The 18,632-nt window shown below is 43.9% G+C and overlaps 1 protein-coding gene across 1 annotated transcript in view; it reads right to left on the reverse strand.

The window, feature by feature from the left end:
- Positions 1-18,632, reverse strand: part of LOC138284408 (intestinal mucin-like protein) — a 362,338-nt gene that overhangs the window by 206,577 nt on the left and 137,129 nt on the right. Inside the window, exon 6 of the mRNA XM_069223145.1 lies at positions 8,115-8,289. Coding sequence (XP_069079246.1) covers positions 8,115-8,289 — 175 coding nt within the window. The remainder of the gene's footprint in view (positions 1-8,114; positions 8,290-18,632) is intronic.

The raw sequence follows: 18,632 nt of genomic DNA on the forward strand, positions 1-18,632 counted from the left end.
CAAACTACTGAAACCTCTCCCTTGAGCTCCTCTTGATGATTCCAACTGTTCAAACCACATATTCATGGGTCTAGAAGCTCTGAGATGGTCCGTGGAAGTTTAGGACCACAGTTTCCACAATGCACCAGGACAAATCCTTAAAAGTCTACTGGACAAATTTCAGGCTGGGGACTTATGTGAAAGTTGGTGCAGGAAAGCTCTGTTATCCTGTTGCTTTCAGGGAGTCCACTCCTAAGTCCTTTTGAATGCAAGGTAAAGTCCTTAAGTCTGTAGTTCCAGTGTGCAAAACAAACAGTACTTTAAAGTGCAGTCCTCTGGGTTGCAGGCCAGGGTTCTAGAAGGGCAGTCCTTCTTCTTTTTCTTTAAGAAGGCAGATCTGGGTTGCAATTCAGTTCAGCCACTTTTATTCAATCATCTTTGGGACAAGCAGGGTGGCATTGCTGTCCAATGAGCTGCACGGTGCCACCCAAAGGCATGACAGTGTCCTCCAAAGTGTGGTATTTTCTTGTCCAATAAAGTACTGCAATTTAAAATCCAACATGGACAATTTTTCTCTAGAGGAGCAAGACTACTGGGGTGTCTCACTTCCATTAACCCCCCCCCCCCAGACATCTGCAAATTCCTTTCATGGGCTTGCTATTTAACTGTGGTGCACAGGGTAAGAGGGGAGGGCTGGCTGACATTTGTTTGTGCCATGCTGCCTTTGAAGCCCATTTTGATTGAATACCCAGCCCCCTTCCTGGCCTGGCCTCTGCAGCTGCAGACCTTCCCCATTAGATAACCTCTGCTTAGTGCAGGATACTTATGACCTCATCAGAGCAGCCTGACTAATCCTGTTAAGGCTGACCAATCAGGAAAGGCCACTAGCAGGCAGGAATTTGGTTTACACTAAAGAAAGCCTTAAAAATGCTTCTCTGTATTAGTTATAATAAATTCACGTGGTAAGTTGTTTGATTTATCATCACCAATAATTTGAGTCCTTTCGTGACACATTTAGCTCCTTCCTAGCAATACATATGGAAAATATTCCCATATTAGCCTACGGAGCTGTCTACAATGAGGAAAAATGAAAGGCACAGTTTTCCCTTATTAGGAAATATAAAACATCTTTTATAATGTCCCTGCTTATAGTTACATGACACCCCACCATTGGGGCACCTAGGAGAGACCTTAGGGGTGACATATGTAAAAAGAAGGTAGAATATCACTTTTGAAGTTCCCTTAATTCTAAAGTCGAATTTGCACACATCAGTCTGCAAGGCAGGACTGCCTTTAAAAATTATAGCATGAGAGACAGTAGTGCACACTCCAGTGCAGGAAATCTATTGGGCCTCTAAACTTCCTTGTCCTATTATATACTAGGGACTTACAGGTTGTTTGAATCCCCCTTGTCCTGTTATCTACTAGGGACTTATAGGAGTCTGTCATTGCTAATTATAGCTGCAGTACTTTACAATATACCTTTTATTCAGAGCACTGGTCTTGGGCCTGGTTAGCAGAGCCTGGGCACAGTCAGTTACCACTAGCATCAATCAGAAAAAATGGGGGTGAACATGGTAAAATTATGACTTTCTCACATGGCCCCATCCCAAATGAAAGGTGATGGGTAACTAACCTACACCATGGTAGACATCATCAGTTAAGAGGAAAAATCTGGAAAGTCCATCTGCATTAACATGGGCCACACCTGGTCTGTGTTCAACTGTGAAGTCCAACCCCTGTAGGGAAATGGACCACCTCAACAATTTAGGATTTTGCCTGCTAATCAGCATGAGCCATCCAAGAGGTCTGTGGTCAGTTTGAACATGAAAGTGAGTATCAAACAAGTATGGTCTCAGCTTGTTCAGGGACCACACCAAAACAAAGGCTTCCCTCTTAATGGAACTCCATCTTTGCTGTCTGGGGAGAAGTTGCATGCTAATGAAGAAAACTGGTTGATCAAGGTCCTCATTATTTACCTGTGCTAACACTGCCCAAATGCCATTCCTAAAGCATCTGTCTGAACCACAAATCTCTTTGAGTAGTCAAGGGCCGGCAACACTGCTGCTGAACAGATATCTTTTTTTCAGACTGTCAAAGGCCTTCTGACACTCTAGGGGTCCTCATGATTGTCTTTGGCCTCTTTTCAGAAGTTCTATCAGGGAAGCCACAATGGTCACACAGTTCTGAACACATTTTCTATAATACTCAGTCAGATCAAGGAAGGCCATGACCTGTATCTGGGTTGTAGGTGCAGTCCAAACCAATATGGCTTGGATTTTAGCATGGAGAGGTTCTACATGGCCTCCACCTACAACTTGACCCAGATAAACAACTGAACTCTGCAGGGCCTGAAGCACTTACTTCAGGTGATTTAAGTGATCCTCCCAGGCGGATCTGTACACAGCTATACTGTCCAGAAAAGCTTCACTGAACTGCTCCAGTCCATACTGGACCCTGTCCAACAACCTTTGGAAGGTGGCAGGGGCATTCTTTAAGCCATAGGTCATTTCTTTAAGTTGGTAATGTCCCTCTGGTGTGGAGAATGCTGACCTCATCTTTGCTCCTTCACTGAGGACAAGCTGCCAGAGCCTGAAGTGAAATCAAAGATACTCAGATATTTAGCAGCCCCTAACCTATCAATGAGCTCATTAGCTCTAGACATATGGTGACTGCAATCAGTCCTCTGTAGTCCACACAGAACCTCAACTCTTTCCTTTCTCTCTGGGGATTAGGTTTGGGTACCAGCACCACTGGATTAGCCCATTGACTGTCAAAAGCTCAATTACCCCGATTCCTGAATCCACCAGGTCCCTCCGGGCTCTAGGCAGCGCCATTTTCCACTAACGTGAGCATTGTGTGTGCCAAGGCTTGCTGCACCAACCAGGAACTTGCATCCATCTTCATGGGTGCAGTACTGACTGTTGTTCTTCACCTGAGGTTCTTCTTTTGCACCTTCATTCTCCGGGTTAGCATAAGCTCCTGTTCTCCCTTGGCTCTTTTGTGCTTCTTGAACTTGGTCCCCTTCTTCCATGGGTCTTCAGGTCCAGGAATCCACTGTTTGTGTCTTGCATTCTCTTCTGGGTCTCGCATAATCTTCTTTCTTGTGTTTCTGTGTCTTCTGGGAAAGTTACTGTACTTTACTCCTACTTTCCTGGGCTCTGCGATGGGTTCAAGTACTTACCGTTGGTGATTTATAGTACTCCCAGTGACCATCTACACACTACACTTGCCTACGTGGGAAACCGACATTCGCATTCCACTTTCTTAGTATATGGCTTGTGTTCCCCCTAGGCCCATTTCTTACTACTGTGATTTTCACAGTTTTCACTGTTTCTAACTGTTTTTACACCTGTTTTTGCATACTAGTGTATATAATTTGTGTATTACTTACCTCCTAGTGAAGTATAGTCTCTATGGCATTTTTGGCATTTGTGTCACTAAAATAAAGTACATTTATTTTTGTAACACTGAGTGTTTTCTTTCTTTCGTGTGAGTACTGTGTGACTACAGTGTTATTGCAGGAGCTTTGTATGTCTCCTAGTTAAGCCTTGGCTGCTCAGCTACAGCTACCTCTAGAGAGCCTGGCTTCTAGACACTGCCTACATTTCACTAGTAAGGGATAACTGGACCTGGTATAAGGTGTAAGAACAATAGGTACGCACTTGAAACCAGGCCAGCCTCCTACAAGAACGTGCGGTCTGTCAAATGTGCCTGCCACAGGGAGCATCTAAAACGTTTTGCGAAAACACACATCACTGATCTGCTAATGAGGGAAAAAGTCTCCCAAGCGCTGGTGCACAAGATATACCAGAAAATTATTCAATAAAACAGTCATCGACAAAATTGCTTCGCACTGGGATTACTGATAGGTGATAGTGACACTCAGAGACTGTTTAAATACCAGCATTACATCAAGACCAAAGTTAAGTCACAAGGTACCAGTGCAATAAATGAAGAAGCAAATCATTAAGTGGATGTCCTAGGGGCAAGAGGAGCTAGGCTAAGCCTTCTGGGGGAGGGATCAGAACTCCCAGAGTGGAGCATCTACACGACTGAGCCTGTTGGATGCAAGGGAAGCAAATTTAGTCTGAACCGTCAAGCTGTTCATAGGAATTTAGCAAGCAATCCGGTGATGAGGTTCGTCCATTCTGTAAACAAAGACACATTACCTGCTCCAGCTTCAGCCAAGAAATGGGTACATTCTGCCATGATGGTATCACTGACAGTGGCACTTCTTTTCAGGCACTTAAGATTCTCTGTGCATGTTCCTTTGTACATAACACTGGCATAGGCGTGATAAGTTGGAATTTATGGTAATGATCTGTGGACAATGGCCACTCTCTGTGCATGGAGCAATACAATAACTTTCTAAGGAAGAGAGCATTTCCATGATAGAGATGGTGTAATCAAGATAGGAGCAGATTTCTTGACCAGTTCAGTGGTATATCTTCTGGAAACTGACAATTCAACACTTTATAGCCCACACTGTTTAGCTGCAGAACCACAAGTCACCTAGGGCCACATGTACAAAGATCCATTTTTGTGACTTGCAAACTGCGAGTCTTAGCGACTCACAATTTACAAGTTGCAAAACCGGATGTACAACAGTGTACTTTACACTGTTTGCGATTCGCAATTGAGTCGCAAATGACCTACCTCATGTATATTCATGAGGTAGTTTGCAATTTGTGACCCCTTTGGGAATGGCCACCCTCACAGGGATGGTTGGCCTTCTGGAGACAGCAGACCACCATGTCTATGACTGCTTTTAAATAAAGCTGTTTTTTTTTTTTTTTTTTAAATGCAGCCCGTTTTCCTTAAAGGAATACGAGATGCATTTCAAAAACAAAAATGAAAAGTTTTCTTTTCAGTTTTTCAGAGCAGGCAGTGGTCCATAAACCACTGCCCGCGCTGAAAAAATATTTTTCCTGCCATTCACAACCTTCTAGATTGCGAATGGGTTAGCGCCAGTTTCAAATTGGTGTTAGCTGTGATTGTTTTGTGACCGCATTCACGGTCACAAAACAATGCTACATTGCGCTGCGACTCGCAATTAGGAAGGGAACGCCCCTTCCTAATTGTGACTCACAAACTTATTTTTCAATTTGGTAAATAGACTACGGAATCCCAAAATAGGCTCTGCACATACCAAAATGTTTTTTTCCTGTCCCAAACGGTCCGATTCTGCGAATCGGGCCGTTTGCGACAGGAAAAATGTTATGTACATGTGCCCCCTAATTTTCTGATTACTCCCTGGAAGAGACCCATCAACGTCCTCATAATGGTCTTGGACAAGGCTTGTATTAAAATACCTAATTATCAAACAGTCTGCTTGAGGATAATCCCTCGCTAAATCGCATAGAATCAGTATTAAACAATTGAGTTTTGACCTTTTCTTTCTTGCACAGGTATTGATGTAAAGGTTATTCAGCAAGAGGGGTGCTGTAATCTCCCATTGCTAATTATCAATGTTCCCTTGCAATTTAACTGAGGTGTATATAGATAGACCACCCTTTGGTCTGCCGTACTTGTTCTCACTAAGAGCTGGCTTTCAGTGCTCAATAAAGCCAGTTATCGAACAACTCAGCTCAGCCCATGTTTCCTGCAGAGCTAAGATATTGTAGACTTTAGAAAAGAGATCAGATCAAGGGACTGTAGTAGGAACGCATTGATTTTCCAGGAGCACAAGGATATATATATATATATATATATATATTAAATATTTTCTACTTACGTGCAAAAAACTTGCATTTACCATGAAAGGCATCCGTGGTAAGGTAATGACACATTCGTTGTAAAAAATGTCATTGTAAAAGACTGGTGTTGTAAAAGCTTTTTGGTTGTCAAAGCCTTAGTTATAAAGGCTTTCCATTGTTTAGCCTTCGTTGTAAGGGCTGTTTCCCCACTGAATACCTTCGAAGCAAGCAGATCAAGTTCATACAGATGGGGGTTTCCATTTAAGCTGATCTTTAATTTAAATTATTAGAGACCCACAACTATTCCATCCAATGAGGAAGAGAAAGAAATCTTGAACCTTGAAACGGGCGAAATAATCTCAGAAGAGACACCGACCGAGAGCCGCTAAGATTTGCAAAAACAGCAATGAACAACAGTCAGAAGGAGATCACAGAATAGTAGGAAACAGAAGGCCTCTTTCACTAAAGTTGATAGAACTCTTTATATGTGACTCAGGATAGAGTAAGCCCTCGAAGGGAGCAGTGTCAGTGGTGAGTGGCTGTGCAACTTCGTATGAGCAAAGACTAATCATAGTAATGTACATTTCCAACCTTGGTGTATTTACTATATGTAGGCAAAATTAAACAGATGACAGACATAACTACTAAATGTGGAGCAGATTAAGTTTATATTTAAGCAGCTGTTGATAAGAGACAAAAACCAGTTTGTGATTCAGAAGAGCTTTTATGACTCTTAAAATAGGTATTCCATGTTCATTTACAAACAGGAAGGGGCAGGAAAGACTGTGGATTGCGGCAAGAATTTGAGGCCTCAGACCATTTAAAAGTTACAACTTCTCAAGTTGGAGTTGACACTGATTTGCATGAGGGAAGCCGCCTCTTAGCACAGCTCCTCTTATGGGAATAATTGGTTGAAAGCGGGAAGAGACAATGGTCCGTGTGGCCACTGCATTTACCACCTGAGTATTGCTGAGCAGGAAACAGGAATCTGTTTAATGGACAAGGAACGCTTTAAAAAATGTTTTCCGAATGGAAAGGCAAATGCAGGGATCGTGGTCTGCTGTCCCTTGCACGCCACCATACATGCATTTGCAACGACTTAGAGAGGGTCTCTCTCAAATGGGACCTGCCTGCTTAACATTCATTAACAAGGACAACGTACAACAACCTGCAAATAAGAAATACAACATATTAGTACATAGGGTGCTTCAGAACTTATATTTCGGTTTAAAAGCAGTGTTTGATTGGTGTATCACTGGTTTGCATCACGTCCATAATCCTTTTGCAGAGATTTCACTATTGTCCATCAGTGCTTAACTTGAGCTGGTGGTTGCAGGGCAGGGGGTAACTGGCACTCTTTTGGCGGCCGGGACCTATTTTTTTAACCATCAAACTTCGATCGAGAACAAGACAGAAAAAAGCAGCAAACCAGGGAAAATGAAGCAGAGAAAATGGAAAGAATTTTGCAAAGGGAGAAAGCAGACATTAAAAGGAACCTCTGAGAGTGCGACATAGGGGCAAGGAGAGTATACTGTCATAAGACACCAGGCAGTCTTATTATTTGGCAACCCCAACATTCAGCAGTGGCACCGTGGCCTTCTTTGAAAAATGTGCTTATTTACAAGGTGCCATTAGTGCCATCTCCCATGCTTACAAGGTTGCGTTAAGTTACTTTGCGTGGCTTAACACCGCCTTTTACATATGGCAACCAACGCAGTTTTCTGCAGCAAAGGGGCTTACAATGGGTGTTGCTGTGAGCGTTCCACTGCAACACCCATCGCATTTTGACGCTGCCCCAGATTTACAAAGGATTTGCAAACCAGAGGCAGTGCTAAAACCGACACTACAGGGATAAATACTTTTATTTCACCTTGTGTTTGCTTTTCCTAGGAAGAGAAAAACGCCATTGATGATTGTTTATGTGCGGGAAGGTGTCATTCCCTGCCACACAGGCACCCTTGCACTATGGTGCAAGATTGCCTACGTTAGCGCTAGGCAGCTAATTTTAATGCCAGCACTAGGGAAAACACAACAGTGCATCGTATTGTTTTAAATACGGCGCATCCCTGTGTTTCTGAAGTGATGCAGTGCGGCGCTGCCAGTTTTGGCGCAGCGCCACACTGCTCCACTTTTAAGTAAATGAGGCCCTTATTCTTTCACAACTAAACCATTGTTATCGACCCTGTTTAATAAGCGTATGTCTCTGCTACACCTGGTTCGTTTTAAACCAGTAATGCATGCTCACCTTTTCATGTGCAAAGTTTACATTAAAAAAATAATATTATGTCAGATCAGTAGGGTTACTGAACTGTGTGCTTCATTCCAAATTTGAGTGCATCATTAATGAAGGGACAGTCATAGAACACACAGCCTCCCTTCACTTTCAAATTGCTTCTCTGTTCTCTGTTGCTCAAGCACAAGTCAGGTGGTACTCACGACATTCTCTTTTAGGGCAGCATGGGTCTTCTTGGGCGAAAAACGAGACAGCTTCGAAACCTTCTTCAGTGCAAGTTAAGTTTGGCAATGTTCCACAGATGAACTTTGAGCATGTCACTTTGTTTTTTGTGGTACAAGTACACATGTTGCAGTTAGTAATCCATGAGTCCCCGACCTGCAAGCAGAAAGAGAGTCACAAACCAAGCTTGATAACGTTGTTATGATAACAAAGGAAGACTAAAGAGAAGAGATGTCCTATGTGTCCTTTCAATTTTGTATACATTGTACCCTTTCCTATCACATTCCATCAGGTGCTATAAATCATGTAAATCACAGAGACGGCAATTACCAGCTCACTATGCATTCCCAATGTTGCCTGCAACTCTGGGAAGGGCATCTTTCTATTTTACGTCTGACTAAAGATCTGAGGAATGAACATCTTGATGCTGTGTTACCTTCTGCCTTCTTTACCAGAGACAGATGCTACAGTGACACCTCTGGCAGATTCTAAAGCCCATTTGAGATTTCGGCTCCACGTTGTCGTAAAGTTACTGCAGTGCTCCCAGACCTAATAGTTTACAGTCTCAAAGTTCTGTTCATATCCATGCCCCCTTATTGTTGTGAGTTACATTTCATTGCTCCCCTGCTAGGATCACTCGTTGAAAACGGCAATAGGTACCTCTTCATGGGAGAATACCGGCAAGCGCCCTCCCCTCTAATCCCTAGTGTCAACGGTGTTCCTTTTAGCGCTGAGAGCGCGAGCGAAGCAAGTGAGCCCACATCTTCATAGGAGGATTTGGGAGTTTTCCTACCCCAGGAAAATGTGGTTAATTTGACAGTACACATTCAAAACATTTTGTTGAAAAACAGTTTTACTTACTTATATATTAAAACGAAAATGCACGAGAGGCACAAGACATAAAACATATAAATACACTGAACACTCTACATCAGCAGATAGCCAGACTAGAGCTCAGATTTCCTAGGCTTTCATATACGAGCTACCACAAAGGTTTAGGCAGTAGACCTATCCACAATAAGGTGTAAGCAGTCTGAGTCGGAGGGTACCAGGGCCGAGGTGTGCTAGGCCTTTACTGTAAAAACTGGGTTCTTTCTGTCCTGGACCACCCAGCTTGCAGATTCCCCAAGTGAGAACCAAGTATCCCATTTTATCATTTACCTCTTAGGGTTGCAAGCAGAAGTCAAAGGTTTATTCTGGGGAGGTGCTGCGGGCTAGAGACTCAGAACTGAGCACTGCAACAACCGGCATTCAGTAATTTTGACACCTAACCAGACTTCCTCATAAAAAAGAAACATGCTTTATTACACATAAACTGACAAATATATAGAGCTAATACCTACGGTGACACTCTTTAAATGGTCGTATAACCATCGGAGAGCACGCATTAAAGAAAGGTCCCACAGCTCAGGTAATCCCTAAAATGGTTTCTGGAACCCGTGCACTGAAAGCATATGTACAGGTCTGTACAACAGCAATCTCTGAACCAAAAAAACGCAACCCTCCCCCCATTCGTCTAACTCAGCATGAAGGGGAGTATTAATAAAAATCTAGTCTATTGGATGTGACAGGGTATCACCCCAACAATCAAAGACAAAGCATAAAGACAAACACAATGTCAATCAACACTGAAACTCTTTAAGGGGCGCTGCATTACAATGACGTCTAGCAATACATGGAGTGATTTACTGTCAACAATGTACATATCAGTACATTTCCACAATATTATGCCCTGCAAAAGTCTTACTTTTACCATGGTCACCAAGTAATGACAGGATCTAACCATTAAGCTACCCCAGAACAAAGGGTTCCATGGGCCTTATCACGACCCTGTTCTTTGTGTTGCACTGACGAAGAATGAGTCTGTATTTCTTTTTCATGTCTTCAGTGCATGCACAAAACGTAAAACATCTACATGGTAGTGCATGGGCTGCAGAACAGAAACACAAAGCGAGAATTCCTTCCTCCCGTTTCAAAACGTTGCTGTTCGTAGCACATGCACTTACTCCAGGATTTTTCAAGTTAATGTATACACTGTAAATAGAAAAAATAAATGTACAAACTCCTTCTGTGTTGGTGTAGCACAAAGAATGGGATCATGATTTGGCCACAGGAGTAGTTGGAAACTGAGAGAATCTTCCCACGGGTCAATCGTTCTGTGCTCCGGGTGATTAAGGGCATCAGACACAAAAAAACACAGGAGGGGCTCCAGTGTGGCCATCACCTATCCTGGTCAGCCTCAGTGCTCACAGGTATGCTGGATTGTGCTCTGCTCTCCCAGAGCATAGCCAGGGATATGCAAATTAGGGTATCTTCTCGCTAAACATTATGAGGAAATCCTTTACCAGCTTAGTCGGTTGGGGTGCACCCTTTGATATGACCACAGTTGTTCAACCTTTCCATTTCATTCTGCTGAAGAATGTACCAGCCAGCATGTTTTTTTTTTCTGATGAGGTGCTCTGTGGTGCTCCCGCTCCTGCATTGGGCCCTTGTGTTGTGGATACATGAGCCACATAAGGAACCAAGGATGAGCAGCCAAGTTGACTGTCTGGTTGACTCACTTGTGAAGGAGCTGCCAGGGGCGCCAAATTCCTCTTTCCTCTCCCTCTCCTGCTTCCGGCTCTCCCCAAGTGGTCCTTGCAAGTGCGAGGAAAAAGGCAGGGGGGCAGCATGTATTTGAGATGCATTGGAAGGGCAGCCTCCACTTGTAGGGTTATCTAATCAGACCTGGAGACTCTTCATGTGCATGGTTGAGGCAGCCGCACCACTAACTCTGAGTGTGAGTGACTGCAATAAGCTTGAGATTTCTGTGGGACCCACAAAGCAACAGGTTCTCTGAGGACCAAACAAAGACCAAAAATGGGATATAATCACAGATGCATGTATACAAAATTAAATGGGTTTTGCATTTTGCTCCTAATTACATATTCTACTGACCAGAACTAGGAATATCTAACGTTTTCAGAATTTTAGGAGCTTTTTTTTCAACTGCCTTCTTTCCAAAGAGAGCCTGCTTTTCAAAGCTATTTAGCAGCGTCAACACCTAGCTGTTTCATTCTAGCAACATGGAACTGAAAAGGACCCAACACCTGCAAATCTGTCTCAGTTCCTGGATATTCATTTTGCCCGGGGTGTTCTTGAAGCAGCAACCTAGATCCTTCAAGTAAGGTCACACTGCCTGCTTGCACTCCCCAGGCCTGACAGCCTCTAGGCCTCTTGAAAGGCAGGAGTTAGAGAATTTCGCTCCACTGGTACACACTTGAAAACCAGTCCACAGAGGTACCATGGGAGCCCTCTCATGCAGAGTCCGCAATAACTCAACCTTCTACTGTTCCACAGAGGGTGTGAGAAAGATAGTGTTACTGGATCTGGATACAAGATTTCACAGAGTCCTTAGAAGTACAAGCCTAGAGTCCACCCCAGGTTGGGGTTCAACAGCAATCAGATCCATCCTCAGTCACTATTCTTCTTAATTCTTCTCCCAGAGCTCTACCCTTGTGCATACTTTTAAGAGTACAGATGTAGAGTCCTAAAAGGTGTCCTTCTTTGCTGAATCCAAAGATGCCACTTCATCCCTCCTCACTTCATTCATCTCCTGCACAACATCCTTAGGATTTTCCAAGATGGCAAATTGAAATTGTGTTCAGTCACCATCTACCAGAGAACCTAACTGAAATAAGAAAACTACAATTTTTCAAAAAGAAGCCCCTGTGTGAGCAATACCAGAGGTCTGGCTTCACCCTACACCTCTGCGATAAAGGGCATGTCCGAGTGTATCTGTAAGTATGAGATAACTAGCTCATGAAGATTTGTCTCACACCCCTTTCCTGTCCCCGTAGAATGATAATCTAGCCCCCCAAAATGGGCTTGTGTCTGGGGAAGGGTTGATTTATCTGCTGGTGAGCAGAGTAATTGACTTGGCCCATCAATGTAGTTTAAAGTCTGAATCTCATTATGGGCTGTTACAGGAAAATAATAAAAAACTCAAAGGATATGAAGGAGTACGATTATGGACAAATTAATGTTATTTTTTCACTTTGGACCTTTTAGAAAACAGGAAAAAAATATATATTCTTTTGTACATAATGTTCCAGTGTGAAGTTAGTATTTTGATGTCGTTCCCATCTGCAGTGCGATTGTAGTAAAAACCTGCAGACTTCAAATAAAGCACTACAATCACCTTATAGTCAAAAAGAAATGAGCAAGTGATTTTGTTAATGTCCATTTAAGTTATAAGGACTGCACGGACCAAAGTCAATTTACTTGAGGTCTCGTTTGTAACAGGTTACCTGTGTGCAGACCAGGAGGTGTTAGACAGTAATCCCACCGCTGAGAGAAAACTTGGCCACATGAGTGTGTGCAAAAATAGATGTGTAACCAGTGCAGAGCCTCTTATCTCCAAATTTTTTTAGTTAGCAATTAAGTGTATGCTAGGGGAAGCTCAGGGTGATTGAGACTAAATCAAAGAGATTCACTCACAACAGCTGTAAAAACATAAGAAAAAATACAGGGGCTAGAAGCGGGCCAGAATCCACTCTTGCTTAATGGATCTGTCCTTCTATGGTGGGGACTCAGACTAGCCGCAGATTCCTTATCATAGAATTCTCCGCAGGCGTCAGACTGGATCCAGAAACTTTTCCTCAGCACTACTTCTGCACGTCGGTTGAGAGCGCTGAGCGACTCTGTAGCGATGTCATCCCTGGACATGACGTCAGTGGAGTCTATATAGACCCTCCCCGACGCACAGACGTCAGTTTCATCTGTGTCTAGAATCCACACAACAATGCAGAGCCACATAGAAACTGGCAGAGGAATAGTTTATATGCGAACTAGGATTGAAAAATCATGATGTTATACTCACAATAATAAAAATACAGCAGACTATCCCAAGCGAGACTGAAGAGAACACAGATCGTAAGCGGGGAGTTTGGGTGAGTCAATAAGGAATCTGTGGCTAGTCTGAGTCTCTACCAGATAAGGCCTTACCGATTTCTTATCTTCCAATTAGATACCAGAAGCAATATCAACCCAGGAGGAGGGTTGCAAACAGTTCTCACCAGTCTCGCAATGAACAACCTCGCAACAAAGAGGAAGTAAACCAGGCACGAGACAGACATGATGAGAGGATAATGTAAGTTACCCACAATCAATAGGTGACCGACATATCAACAGGAGATATGAGAAGTCCTGACTGGAAAAGAATAGTGATAGTGACAGCGACAAGTGAGGGAGGCAGAGCTGCCTATAAATAGCTGAATGACAAAAGGGGTAAAAATGTCCAATGGACTGTGGGAGATAGGCATGTAACACTCATCATGGTATAACGTCTAGGTATGAAACTGGATAGAAGTCACAGGCAACAAAATTGGTACCAGAGGACCAGAGTAATGTGCCAGTGACAGCTTTATCACTGCAGAAATAGATAACCCCAAACCAGAGCATACTTGTGAAGGGACACACTAAGTGGATACAGAAGGACTTGATGTGCTGAAGTAAATAGGAGAACACCATAAGTTGTACGAAGACAAACAGCAATGTGTGACCTAGAAGAACTAGAAGAAACTAGTTATAAAACCCAGTGGGATGATAGACTTGAAGGACTAAGAAAGTTCAGCCCAAAATGTGCAAGAGAACATGCACACCATAGACAAAACAGAACACCATAGGAGGGTTGGTAATAGAACCCTTTCAGTGGAAATGGCATGGCATTAGGTAAAAGAACCTAATGTCACTGTGTTGTCATAATACAATGAAATAACCTGACAGAAAAATGAAGCGGAGGAAGAAACACCCTTCAACGAAAACAGCAATGAAGAGGAAACAAAGGCAGCCATCAAGGGCAACAGAAAGTGGAATAACTATCCGCTCAAAAAGGCCAACAGAATGGTGCAGCACAGAAGCACAGAACGCAAGAAAACAAGCAAAACAAACAATGGGGAAAAAAACATTGAAGAGAAAGCAAACAGCTGTGGAAAACTGAAGGTAGGACCAGGGCAGAAAAAGAAAAGAAATTAAAGGTGAGGTCTGTCAAGAGACAGGCCTTAAAGTCCCACCAATTAGAGTGAAGGTCTTTGACCGTGACCATGAGGCCACAGAAAATTCTTAGGTTTAGAACAACAGGATGCTGAAACCAGCAGAACTCGGCAATGTCTGGAAAGGACCAAAGTGGTCGAACTTAGAAACCTGTAAGATTATAAAGGAAGACAACTAGTGGACAGAGAAAAAACAGTCCCACCACTGAGCTGCAATAAATTGTAATGCCTGGGGAGGAAATGTAGGAAAAAGTACCTGTAGAGATGTGAACAGGTAGGAAAGAAACACATGTTGAGGGAAACAACCCCTAAAGGAGTGTACAAAAGATTAATAACAGACCAAATGACACCCAACAAAACCATTGGTTATGGAAGGCATTCCGGCAACGATAATATATAGATATCAGAGAGGTGAAATGTCACAGAATGCAGCCAAGAAGTACATACAAAAAAGTATGTGATTCCGCAGCATAGCTAAGAAAGAGATAATAGGTGGGCTGCTTGAAGAGACACACCTAGAACCGAACCTTCATTATCCTGTGTGAAGGATTATGACAGTTAGCATAACGCCACGGGGAATACTAGCATTCCAAGCAATGTATGTAAAGGAACTACTGCAGTGGACATGGGCTGCACAGAAAAGGCACAGAAAAGGAATATGTGAGCATAGGTTGATCAAGTGAACTGATTAAGGTGTTCCTGTTGTTTTGTTTTTTTAATTCACAAGGTATGTGACAACAGTCACCCACCAAAACAGGAGGAAGGTAAAATTAGAACCTTCAAAGGCCACCATGTGGTTCTGCAGGTGGATAAATGCGAACAGAACAGTAAATCCTAAAGAAAAAACATTGACAATGTCTATTACAAATCCCGTAGAAAACATGGGAGAAAAGACCTCCTGTAGAAGAAGGATGGAAATGCAGCGCTGATGGACAGCAATCCTTAAAGAATTTAGGAAATGCTCCTGTAGGAGTACAAGTAAATATCCCAACTAGGAACAAGAAGGAGGAAAATTTAACAAATAGCTTTCATCTAAATATTCAAAAGAGCAATAGTTTAACCCAATCTCCACAGAAACAGATTGTAGGCGACCCGCCTAAAGGTAAAATTAAGGTGCGGCAGACTTGGTCTGAAAGTACAACAAAAACGATAACCACCATATGTGGTATGAAAAGACCAAGATATATGAAGTTGAGCCACAGTTTTGGAAGGTCAAATGATAAGAAGGGCTTATGACCATGCCCCAGAAGTAGAGCTCCTGCTCTATGTGGCTATATGACTGCAGACTTAAACGGTGCGCAGCAGCACAATTGCAAGTGGAAAAGTCAACTACATAAGGCAGCTAAATTGTAAGAACAATGCTTCTGCCAAAAGCAGGAGTACACTCTGGAGCTAAACAAAAATCCAGATGTCTACGTCAACTGTAAGAAACATGTGCATGCATAGAAACACACCTGTACGGACCTCGGTAACCCAAAACAGCATGCAACTGTGTAGGTGATTGGGCTCAGAGGTGGACGTAACATTAGTCCTTACTATGAAAAGCTCTAACGCCTCTGCTGAATCTGGGTGTGCTCCAAAAAGAGATTTGCCATCAAATGGCATGTCAAGCAAAGAATCCCTTATGGAAGCCGAAAAATGTGAATGTCTTAGCCAAGCCCTTCATCTTATTGCAAGCGACACAGCCATAAGCTGACCAATGAAATCAGTGGCATCCATACCAAAGCGAATCGTGAGTTTGGCCGCCTGCTGACCATCCCGTATCAAGGGCAGTTTGAGCTCCTCAGATGGAGGTGGTAACAAACGCTCCACCAAATCCTACAGAACATGGGAGAAATGAGCCAGCACACAGGAGGTGTTAGTGGAAAATAAGGCACCGCTAGAGGAGGCGGATATCCTCCAGACAGCAGCATCCAGCTGTCTGGCTTCCTGCTGTGGGGGGCAGGAGGGATCTGCATCACATCATATGCAGCCAAAGCAGTTTGGACCACAAAACTCTGAGTGGTTGGTGGCAGCGAAGGCATAACTGATCTTCCTGTGCAGGCCGGTGTCTGTGGGAGATAGTACGCTCCACAGGGGGACCAGAACAGGCTGGCTCCAAACAGCCAAAAGGATGTCATAAAGAGCCTCACAATACAGAAGGATTGGTTCAGTAGAAGTCTGATCAGGATGTAAATCCAGTAATGGAGCAACATATCAGCCACCCACCTCAACATGTCTGCGAATGCAGAACTTGCCTCAATCGCTAAACCAGGGGACGAGAGTAGGCTGGACGCTGGCAAGGAATCAAGACTATTCGCATTGGCTAAGTCAAGCACCCAATCCGATTGAGAAAATGAAAGGGGGCCTGAAAAAGGAGGCTGAGGATGTGTAGGAACCTCTGAAGGAAAATAAAGACAGCCAAGCCCTGTAAGAACATCAAAATCTAATGGAGCCACTCCTGGCGTCGATGTCGATCAAGGGAGAAAGCTCCTCAGAGGTGGTGGCATCTGACTCCGGAGAAAGGGCGTTGAGTGAAGTCGAGTGAGCCACAGGCACCGTGGAAAATGTTGGTATCACAGGATCAGGCACGGACGATGGTGGCTGCAAGAGGCCATGCATCAGCGTCGATCCGACTCCAGAGTCGAAGTTGACAGGCTGAACAGGCACTGAGGACGAAGCTACCGGTGGAGACCCCATCAGAGCACTCGCCACCTGCTTAGGGCCTGAAGGTGCTCCAGAGGGCGGGGAAGACCCAAAAATAGCATGCAGGGACCAGTAGTAGTTCCGCATTTTGGTCAGAGTCACCCTGGCACCCGGATAATGTGGAAGAGATGGGGTTGACTCCAGCGCAAACTCCACTTAAGGAGAGGTGTTCTGTGGCAGTGATGTCGAAGGGCATGACCACCCAGGAACACTTACTTGAGGATGCCGATGGACCAGGGAACGTCGTTGGAGCGGTACTTGAATGACTTCGAGAGTGCTCCCTAGATCGAGAGGAAGAAGTTGGACTTTGAAGCCTCCTAGAAAACTTTTCCACCCATGCCACCAGGAGCTTTATCCGACGCTCCTGTGAGGACTTGGGCTTCAGCTGATAACAGGTGTCTCAATCTTCAGCGTCAAGGTGAGTGCCTAGACACCACAAACACACCGAATGTGGGTGCATGACCAACATTTGTCGATCACAGGACAGGCTTAGAACCTGAAGGCATATACACTACAAAAGTAAAATTACGGAAAAATACCCTTAAAAACAGGGTGAAAAAGGCCCAGAGGTCTACTTCAACTCCAGTTCCATGTTGCTGCATAGAAAAGACGAAACTGACGTTGGCGCGTCGGGGAGGGACTATATGTACTTCGCCAACATCATGTCTGGGATGATGTTGCTTCAGAGTCGCTCGACCCCCCTCTACCGACGCGCAGAGGTACTGCTAAAGAAAAGTTTCTGAATCCAGTCTGATGCCTGGGGAGAATTCCAAGATAAGGAATCTGCAACTAGTTTTCTCTTTCAGATATACAGCTTAATTTCAAATGGCAAGGGTATAATCTGCACCCACACCTCCAGCAAAAGATGTTTGTCAACTGATTTAATTTGGCAAGGGCAATAGTAAACTCATCATAAAGATCAACCAAATCTGAGCCTTGTCTACATACGTAGACCACAGGCTGCAGGTAATTAGTCGAGCGGGATCATATAAACATTGGCAGCTCCTCCGCTATAGTAGAGGAGCATCGCCCCCGCCAGCAGCAGCAAAACATTAAAAATAAAACAATAATAAACAATGTTTATTATTGTTTTATTTTTAAAGGGGCGGGGCCATGGGTATGACGAGCATGAAGGGGGAGTGGTGAGCACTCCCCTCAGTGAGCATGTCTGTTTGGCCGGCCATCTCAGAATGACCACTGAGCTCTCTCCAACTCAGCAATGTGTTGCCAGGTTGGAGAGAGCAGGCACATACTCCCAGTCCGCCTAGGAGCACCAACTCAGGGCCAGCAGCACAAGAGTAGCGTTAGGATCGGCCAGAGGGCAGGAAGGGAGTCTGTGCCTGCAGTGCAGCCTGAAGACCAGAGATGTGGTGGGGACTCGGGAGTCAAGTAAGATTTTTTTATTTAATTTAATTTTTATGATTATTTTATTGTCTCTCTCCCCCCCCCCCCCGGTCGTGCGCCACCCCGCCCCTTCACTGTGCAGGGAGCCGCTACTGCATATAAATGTAGCTCAACAGGAGCAACAAATCAGAGTTATGTGGATCTCTTCAGCCTAAACTGTGTGAATCTGACCTAATCTAGCTCAGTTAAGCACACTTAATCCTGCTGATTAAAAACATTAACAGATCACATCCAGTATTCTGCCTCTCACTTAAACTTCTGGGTTTACTCTTTCTCAAAGAAGCTCTAGGTCCACAGAACGTCCTGCAATAATTGATTGTCCTAACCAAATACATGTTTTTGTTCCGGTCAAGTGGTGAAACTCAAATTAAACATCAG

This window comes from Pleurodeles waltl, chromosome 3_1 (assembly GCF_031143425.1).
Source record: "Pleurodeles waltl isolate 20211129_DDA chromosome 3_1, aPleWal1.hap1.20221129, whole genome shotgun sequence".
Lineage (NCBI taxonomy): Eukaryota > Metazoa > Chordata > Amphibia > Caudata > Salamandridae > Pleurodeles > Pleurodeles waltl.